This window comes from Engraulis encrasicolus, chromosome 24 (assembly GCF_034702125.1).
Source record: "Engraulis encrasicolus isolate BLACKSEA-1 chromosome 24, IST_EnEncr_1.0, whole genome shotgun sequence".
In the NCBI taxonomy this organism is placed as follows: domain Eukaryota; kingdom Metazoa; phylum Chordata; class Actinopteri; order Clupeiformes; family Engraulidae; genus Engraulis; species Engraulis encrasicolus.
Genome location: NC_085880.1, coordinates 36,152,045 through 36,161,360, shown reverse-complemented (window position 1 = coordinate 36,161,360; position 9,316 = coordinate 36,152,045). Strand labels below are relative to the sequence as shown.

Sequence of the window (9,316 nt, the reverse complement as noted above, 5' to 3'; positions counted from 1 at the left end):
TTTTCCTCTGTGTTTGCTTTTATTTCTGATGTAAATAATTGTTTTGGAATATCAGGGAGTGTGTTGTGAAAGGACGTCCCTTCTTCACGTTGTGTTAAAATTGCACTTTTAACAACTACATTTTCAAAATGAGAAACCCCCGAAGCCCCAATAATCAGAATACATCTCTGACCATCCCCCCTACTTTGATTTTACAACTGAACCACTGGTTATTACTCACAACCTCATCCAGGCAATCAGCATAGAACAGATTCATACAAACAGTCAGTATAAAACATATTCATCCATGCAGTCAGTATAAAACATATTCATCCCGGCAGTCAGTATAAAACGGATCCATCCTGGCAGTCAGTATAAAACATATTCATCCAGGCAGTCACTTTTCTTGTCTGTAGTGTATAATTACATGCCTGGCAGCACAAGGGGAAATCAGACAGGCTAACAGTAGGGGAAAAGCGTGAAGTGACTCATCTATTCAATTTCATACTGGCACATTTTGTAGTTTTTTTTGTGCATGCGTATTCAAATTATTAACCATGCAAACATACCCCTCTCATCCCAAATTGGCAATGTAGGACAAAAACATCCATACTGACAGTCAGAGGCGGACCTTCCATTAGGCAAACCTAGGCAATTGCCTACGGCCCCGACCAAATCTGTCCTCCATAGGGGCCCCAACTGTCACACCAGTTGTGGAAAACACACACATACAAAATTAGGCTTGATCTTAATTTGTCACCTATGTAAAGTAATCCAAGATAATATGAGATAAAATACAAAAATAGCACTAAAACACAGAATTTATGTCTATATAATGACTTTTTAGGGGCCCCTGATTATATTTCGCCTAGGGCCCCAAAAATTGCTAGAACCGTGCCTGCTGACGATGGATAATGGAAGTTTGCCATCAAAACACATAGACAGCAGCATATATCATCACAATCTGAATCTCCATGTGCCTAGCATACTGATGAAAAACCACCACCATGTCACGGCCGAATAACATGGGCACTTTTTAGTCAACACATACCCTATGCAGGTACAGGAGGTGTCTGTCTGGTGATGTTTCATTTGAAATGTCAGATCATACAGAGCCCCTGAAATCTAAGGCTTACAAGGAGTGAAATGATGTGAAATGATCTGGGGCCTATACAGAGATTGAAAGTGACGTCACTTCCCCCAATTTCATTGGACCTCAACAGCGTTTTTAGCCGAAAATTGTAGCATGTAATCCAATGGCAGTATTAAAATGATATTTTGATCCCCTTCGAGTTGTGCCATGAGCTCCATATATGTTGTCTCTGATATTTTTGCTTAACTTTTCGTACGAACCCCCAAACTTTTTAGAAAGCTGTGTTTCTTCACATTTTTCATGCCGACGGCCTCGGAACAAAACATTGATACTTCTGCATGAATAATCTTTATCTAGCCTCTTAAACAGCATATTTGTAGCCCAGCGCATATCATGACTGAGATCAGAAGATATTTACTCCATGTTGTTAGATGGTCAGCTTAGGTCCCGTGAAACTCAGAACTAAGGGGCGGGACTTTCAAGCTCTACTGCAAAGCTGGTTTAGGAGTAAACCAGGTTAAAGGATCAGTTCAGTCAATTTCAACATGCAGTTGTAATGCTCACACTACCTTGGATTTGTCAGTACCTGAGGGTTTTTTTTTCTTCTTCAGCCTTTTCCGAGATCTTGGTCATTGTAATGGGGGCAGCGCTTTGTTTACATTGAAAAAAACAGTTTTATTTATTCCCAAAAATATCCGAAAGGTTATACAACACCAGCAAACAACTAGCAAACAGCGGTACCTTTCGGGAAAATATTTGGAGTAGGGCCATGTTACATTTTTTTTTTATGTAAACAAACGCTGCCCCCTTTAGAATGGGGCACCCAAGTCACGCCCTCTACTTCCTGGTTCATGGGGCAGAGGGAGTCTAAAAATAATTACTGGGCTTGAAAATGAGTGGTTTTTGGCACCTATCCAGACCTTGGACCTCCACCTATGCACCACAAATTCCAAAAATCACTCATTTTCAAGCCCAGTAATCATTTTTTGACTCCCTCTGCCCCATGAACCAGGAAGTAGAGGGCGTGACTTAGGTGCCCCATAGCTCTTATCTCGGAAAGGGCTTAGCTGAAAAATGTGGCATCACCGGGTACTGACAAGCCAAGGGTAGCGTGAGCAATACAACAGCATATTGAAATTGACTGAACTGGTCCTTTAAGTTAAGAGGTAAATCATCTAAGAGAAGAGAATGACCACATCTTCCAGTTCTTTTTTATTTGAGGAGGACCCAATTAAACTACTCAGAAACGTTCCCCTGTGCAAGGTTCTAGCAGAGATTCTTTGAGTATAGAGATATGCCAACATAATACTCATGAACGGCGTGACGTTTTCCATGTGCGTTACGCCCATTTATGGGGGAAAACAACCCATGCAAGTCAATTGGTGATATTGGGGTTTCATAAACGAAAGATACGCACCTGTAGACTAGCGTTTTTCACGCGCAACATGCCGAAAACATGTTGTGTTGCCGGCTGTTCAAACAATATAGCCAAACAGCCGTGGCTGAAGCATGAAATGTGTTAATTTAGGCTAGCCTTTGTAGCATGTAAGTCAATGAGACATTCGGTTTGTTTTCACCCATAAAGGGGCGTAACGCAAATTTAAGAGCAAAGTACCCGGATGGCCGTTCATGAGTATAGGTTTCTATGGGCACCAAACGTGACCAGGTTCCGGTCTGCCTAAAGGGGCGTGTCATAATGCTCCTAGCATTGAATAGAACAGTCCTCAGGTCTGGCTAGGTCTGCTTAAAGGAGAATTCCGGCCAGTTTGGATTAATATCCCATCTTGGGTGGACCGAGGGAAAGGGATGAAAGGCAAAACCGCGAGAAATTTTCATGCCTGCTGCGCAAAGTTGTTCAATTGCGCTGTTTTCGGTTAAAACCTGGCCCTTCGGGCACGTATTTGACCTGTTTTAAAGCTCCTAGCGTGCATTAAAACCCTTTTGAACGCTTTGGCCGTGGTGTGTGGGTCCATACAAGTCGATCTAGTGGTTCACATTTCCATTAGGTAGTACAGGTACGATACAACAGGAGTTTTCGAAAGTGGCGCACCTACCTCTTTCAGCTTCCGCCTTCCAACTACGTCCGCAAAATGGTTCGCCAAAGTGATACTTCATAGTAATCCATTTTATTTTTGTCCACCAAAGACGAGCCACAAGAAACATATTCACATGTTTTCATGCCCTGAGTTGTTATTGTCGCGCAGATTCACTTCTCTGTCACTGAACGCAGTGTAGTGACGTCACGGTGTCACATGACTCCTGGAAGGAATAATTCTTTATCTGTAACAAATATTCTGGTTCGAAAAAGATAACCATGGCCACCAAACTCTTCAATTGAACTACCCCAACGGAGGATCCATCTCAAAATATCAAACAGTATATTACGACAGCGCCTCTCTTTCTCGCTTATGTATAATAACTGGAAGAGCGAATGGCGTTCCTTCCAGGAGTCATGTGACACAGTGACGTCACTACACTGCGTTCAGTGACAGAGAAGTGTATCTGCGCGACAATAACAACTCAGGGCATGAAAACATGTGAATATGTTTCTTGTGGCTCGTCTTTGGTGGACAAAAATAAAATGGATTACTATGAAGTATCACTTTGGCGAACCATTTTGCGGACGTAGTTGGAAGGCGGAAGCTGAAAGAGGTAGGTGCGCCACTTTCGAAAACTCCTGTTGTATCGTACCTATGCTACCTAATGGAAATGTGAACCACTAGATCGACTTGTATGGACCCACACACCACGGCCAAAGCGTTCAAAAGGGTTTTAATGCACGCTAGGAGCTTTAAAACAGGTCAATTACGTGCCCGAAGGGTCAGGTTTTAACCGAAAACAGCGCAATTGAACAACTTTGCGCAGCAGGCATGAAAATTTCTCGCGGTTTTGCCTTTCATCCCTTTCCCTCGGTCCACCCAAGATGGGATATTAATCCAAACTGGCCGGAATTCTCCTTTAAGGGGGATTTCCCCCTCAATAATAGAACCCGGAAACAGTGGGCAAATGGAACCTCTCTCTCTCTACTCTCTCTGGTTCTAGTCTCATTTTCCTTCCTAACTATACACTTGCTGTAGATGCATATTCATGCCTTCCAAATTAGGACTTTGGCAAGGTCGTAAATCGTAATGCATACAAAAAATGTATTTAAAATAAAAACGAATTTATTTCAAATCCCCAAACTATGATTGTGTTACTGCTGAGGAATTCTATGGCATGGCTGGTGTTCTACCTCTCGGTCATGGCCAGAGTGCTTTCCTGTGTTGTGGCCTGCTGGGGTGGTGGCATTAGGAAGAGAGAGGCTGGACAGAGCGAACAGTAGAGGATTAGTATTGAGTTCCAGCCCAAATTTCCAAGGACAGAATCTCAAAATGGTAATCAGCTGGTATTAATGGGCAGGGCCGCTGACAGCTTTGGCTGGGCCTAGGACAAAGGCATCTGAAAGGGCCCCAAACCCAATACATACAATGTAATGAGGATCCAATTCTGGGCCCCCTCTCTCCCTGGGCTCAGGACAAGTGACCTCTTTGTTCCCCCTTGTCGGCTTCCCAGTTAATGGGAGTCATAATAGGCATAGTGGCCTGTCTGTCATAGAGGCTGTCAGAAAGAATAAAATTAATGGTGTATTGTAGGCTACAGCCTTTCTTGTGACCTCCATTTCCTTTTGTGTTTTATGATAGCCTCAACTGGTTCGACTGAAGATTTCCAGTGTCTAGTTACATTGTAGAACTATATCACAGCCTTGTAGTATGCGTCTCGGAGCTTTAGTTATGGAATATTCACTAAACCACAAACACTGTTTCATCCATATCCGGTTCGAACGTTCTAATTCCGCAAGGGTCACGCTACGCATCGGACTCGACTGTAGTGCGCACACGACACAGAAATACACCGATATATTTCATTTCTAGTTCATTAATTTGCCCTAAAGCAAGGTAAGTGCTTATTAAGTGTTCAGAATTCAATATGGCATTGTTTTTTAATCAGTTAAATGTCGTTTGTCATGAACTGGCGATGTCTGCAAACCGGATGGCTGTGTTCCAGTTAGAACAATGTCACCAAATTGTGATTGAAAATGCACATATTACTTACTTGGTGTCCCTTTTAAAAGTATTATATGTGTGTGACAACACCATTGAATGATTATGTGTTCTGAAATATGCGTTGTACCTTCAGAGTTTTTGGATATCGCTTGTGAAGGCAACGCTGTATCACAGCCACAATCTGTGGCTGTATCGCACTAGCTAGCACACTGTATTTCCTAGGATTCCCAGATTCACGCTCCCATCTCATTACACTCCCATTTCATCTCGCTCCCACTAGCCAGACTAACGGTACCACCGCCATATTACGGAGCCAGTTATCTTGTTGATGTTAGTTTTTTGTTTCTAACCCTAACCTTAACCCTAACCTTAACCCTAACCCTAAACCTAACCCTAACCTTAACCCTAACCCTAAACCTAAACCTAACCCTAAATTGCTTGTATGTGGCAGTATATGATAATACGTGAAATATAATCGGGTGGGGACCGCAAGTCCGGGAGTGATAGAAACACCGGGGACCGCACGTCCGGGAGCGAACTCCGTTGGGAGTCTCAGTCTGTATGCCTTTCCTAGTCCGCAAGTGCGTACATCTACTAGCTGTGTTGATGTATTTACAAATGGCAGTTGTCCTGTCTTAGGTTCATGGAACAAATAGTAGGCGAACTCATCCAATTTGAAAACATTTGTGCTAGAATGTTTTGTTTGGCGAAGTTGGCATTCGTGGCTAATGCTTGGTAGCAAGAGCTAACTATGCTAAAATCTAAGCTCTTAACCAGACCTTAACCCTCTACCTATATTGCAAAAAAACAGCAGTTTCGCTGGCAGTGTTGATTACTATCGGAACTTGGCCTAATGAAAAAGGTCATTCCACGTGAAACTTTGGGACCTGGCCAGGGGCGGAGCTATAGGAGGGGCGGGCAGGGCATTTGCCCCTGGGCCCAGGGCCCTCCCGTAATGGTGGTGGGGGCCCCGTTATGACTTTGGAAGACTGTATGGGATCCCTATCAGTGTTTTGCCCTAGGGCCCCATGTATAATTGTTCCGCCTATGGACCTGGCACATACACATTTCGTCACGATTCCTGTGTCAATAACAGGAAAGTTCGAGTTCTTGTAATGTCTTAATAACGAACACATATTTCGTCATGCATGATTCCTGTGTCAATATAATGTTCAATAACAGGAAAGTTTGAACGCATTCTTGCATTGTCTTAATATTGTAATAACGTAAAGTGCAGAAGTTTGGGGACTCATTAAAGGGACACTGTGTGAGATTTTTAGTTTTTTTATTTCCAGAATTCATGCTACCCATTCACTAATATTACCTTTTTCATGAATATTTACCACCACAATGAAATTCTAAGGTTTCATTATGACTGGAAAAATCACACTTTTCATACATGAAAAGGGGGATCTTCTCCATGGTCCGCCATTTTGAATTTCCAGAAATAGCCATTTTTAGCTGCAAAAATGACTGTACTTGGGCCATACTAGAAAATATTAGTTTATTACTTAGTAAACTATCATGAAAAGGTCAAATTTTGCAATAGGTGACACAGTTTCAATGAGCAGCATAGTTGCAGTACCTTTTCTGACCATTTCCTGCACAGTGTCCCTTTAAATATGTGTGTGTGTGTGTGTGTGTGTGTGTGTGTGTGTGTGTGTGTGTGTGTGTGTGTGTGTGGTGTACATATGTTTAGAGGGGAAATCCATAGGACTGCTACCTACTACTACAATATCAGAGTCTTTAAAGCATCACGACTCATGTGTAGTGTAGTTATAGTGTAGGAGTGGATGTGGGGGAGCATGGGCACAGTGAGTGTGTGTATGACGTGGGATGGGTGCATGGGCTTTGATATTGATGACGGTGGTAAATATTGATGAACATGGACCTTTATGATGACCAAGTAGGGGAGTAGTTACCTGGTGTAATGTGGCTAGTCACAGTGCGTGTGTAAATTGAAAAGGTACTGAAAGGAAAATATATATCCGCAATGCTGTTCCATGCTCCTAGAAAAAGTTTAATGGCACTCAGTAGTGTTGTAGACCTATATTTTCCTTTCAGTGATCTTTTGTCCGGTCCAACACCTGTGCTACTGATGTGCGCACATTCTCTGACTTTTAAAATTGTAAAAAAAAAAAAAATTAAAAAAAATGTACCGGTACTCCTTTTTGTTTTGTTTTTTCTTACACTCAGCAGCTCGCCTCCAAGCAGGGGAGTAGCTACCTGATGTGTAATGTAGTTACAGTGCATGTGTAAATTGAAAATAAAATGTACCACTTTGTCTTCTTTTTATTTCTTGCAGTCAGCAGCTCCTCCACCATGACGGACCGCTACAACATCCACAGCCAGCTGGAGCACCTGCAGTCCAAGTACATCGGCACGGGCCACGCCGACACCACCAAGTGGGAGTGGCTGGTCAACCAGCACCGGGACTCCTACTGCTCCTACATGGGCCACTTCGACCTGCTCAACTACTTCTCCATCGCCGAGAACGAGAGCAAGGCCCGCGTGCGCTTCAACCTCATGGAGAAGATGCTGCAGCCGTGCGGCCCGCCTGCTGACAAGCCTGATGAGGCTTAAAACAAAAACAAAACGCAGGACCAATCGATGATGAGCCTGATGAGGCGAAGCAAACACAGGACCGTCGATGGCAAACCTGATGAGGCGAAGGAAGTGGAGGACAATTGATAGCAGCACCAGCATCAATGCTGTGTGGCTGGAGGACTGGGGGAGGATTGATGCATTTTGATTTCGTCCTTTCTGAACCAGTCAGATTTTGCAAGTGAGATTCTTGCATCACATTCTTGGACTTGTGTTTGTAGGCAGCATCGTATATTGTTATTCTTTTCATTTTGACTGTAAATGATGCTAGTGTGTGTGTGCTACTCAAGCATATGACATTACACGTTTTATACAATAAACTTTCAAGACGAAGGTTTGCTCTGATTGTCATCTGGTCTACATGGTGCCTCTTAATTTTTATGACTGTCCTGAATAGCATGGGCGTAATTTTAGGGGTGGATAGTGGGGACATGTCCTTACCACTTTTGTCATTAACCTAGCTTGTCCCCACTTCTTTTTCATTTTCACAAATATAATGCAAAACTAGCACACCTGGCCAATTTGCCATTGTAATGTCCACGCCACTTTCCAAGCCAAACAGACACCTTTGCTGAATAGCATATTCTTGTTTAGTAGTCAGTAGAGGCTGCAAAGATTGGACAGGCAAAGTAAACCATATTTTTTAGTTTTACTCCTCTTAATACTTCGTGTTTGTTTGGACAACCATGTCTACTTAGGATGACGACAAATCAAATAAGCTGTTCCCTCAGCCGCAACAAAACCCATCAATCCTCCATTGAGTGATGTACTGTGCCAGCAACCAGGCCATGCCCTCCTAGTGATGCAACACATGGCATTGCTTCTAGTCAGACCAGGAGCAATGTGAAATTGTTTCTGATCTCCCAAAAAAACTTCACCCATTTTGTCAGAAACCAGTCTACCAGTAGCAAACCAAGGGAGGCGGGTCAACCATGCCGTTTGGAAAACGTTAATTGTTATGGTCTTGGTCAGACCAAGAAAAGACCATTTGAAAGTCAATGATTGTCAGGCTACTGTGCCAGCAGCTGTGATCTAGGTGGTTGTATTGACTGGATGATTTGGAGTCTCGCCTTGTGCTTGTGGCCTCATGCTTCACTGACGTGGAGAACAGGGCTTGACATTAACTTTTCCGCTTGCCAGCCACTGTGGCTAGTGGTTTTTCCCGAGTCACTAGCCATCCAGCTATTCTACTAGCCACAAGTTCAATTCCTTTTTTTATCATGTAAATCTAACCTCAGAAAATGAGGTGCTTAAAGCAAAAAAGATGAGTGCATGGGTTTCTACATGGAAATAAAGCAAACAAATAGAAACTGAGTAACTACCCCTTGTGTATCAATTGTTTGTATTTAAAGTTTAAGAAAGCTCAAAGTGCAGAATATACACTATTCTGATATGTCATGCCATAAAATAAGCTACCTGCCAAATAGGCTAATGACACTGAAATTGTTACCAGCCACAGCCAAGTTTTACCAGCATTTGGCCGGTTGGCAGGTGGCAGTGTCAAGCCCTGGTGGAGAAAACAATACATTTCCCCGCTGTCAGGCTGGGCACAGTCACTTTTGGGGGACTTTTCCACATTCAACATCCTGGTTGCAAA

At 43.0% G+C, this 9,316-nt stretch overlaps 1 protein-coding gene across 1 annotated transcript; it reads left to right on the top strand.

The window, feature by feature from the left end:
• The first annotated feature begins 4,879 nt into the window (after positions 1 to 4,879).
• sf3b5 (splicing factor 3b, subunit 5) lies at positions 4,880 to 8,052 on the top strand. Its single transcript, XM_063191700.1, has 2 exons — positions 4,880 to 5,007; positions 7,421 to 8,052. The coding sequence occupies exon 2, from the start codon at positions 7,438 to 7,440 to the stop codon at positions 7,696 to 7,698; it is 261 nt and encodes an 86-aa protein (XP_063047770.1). The 5' UTR covers positions 4,880 to 5,007; positions 7,421 to 7,437; the 3' UTR covers positions 7,699 to 8,052.
• The last annotated feature ends 1,264 nt before the right edge of the window (positions 8,053 to 9,316 follow it).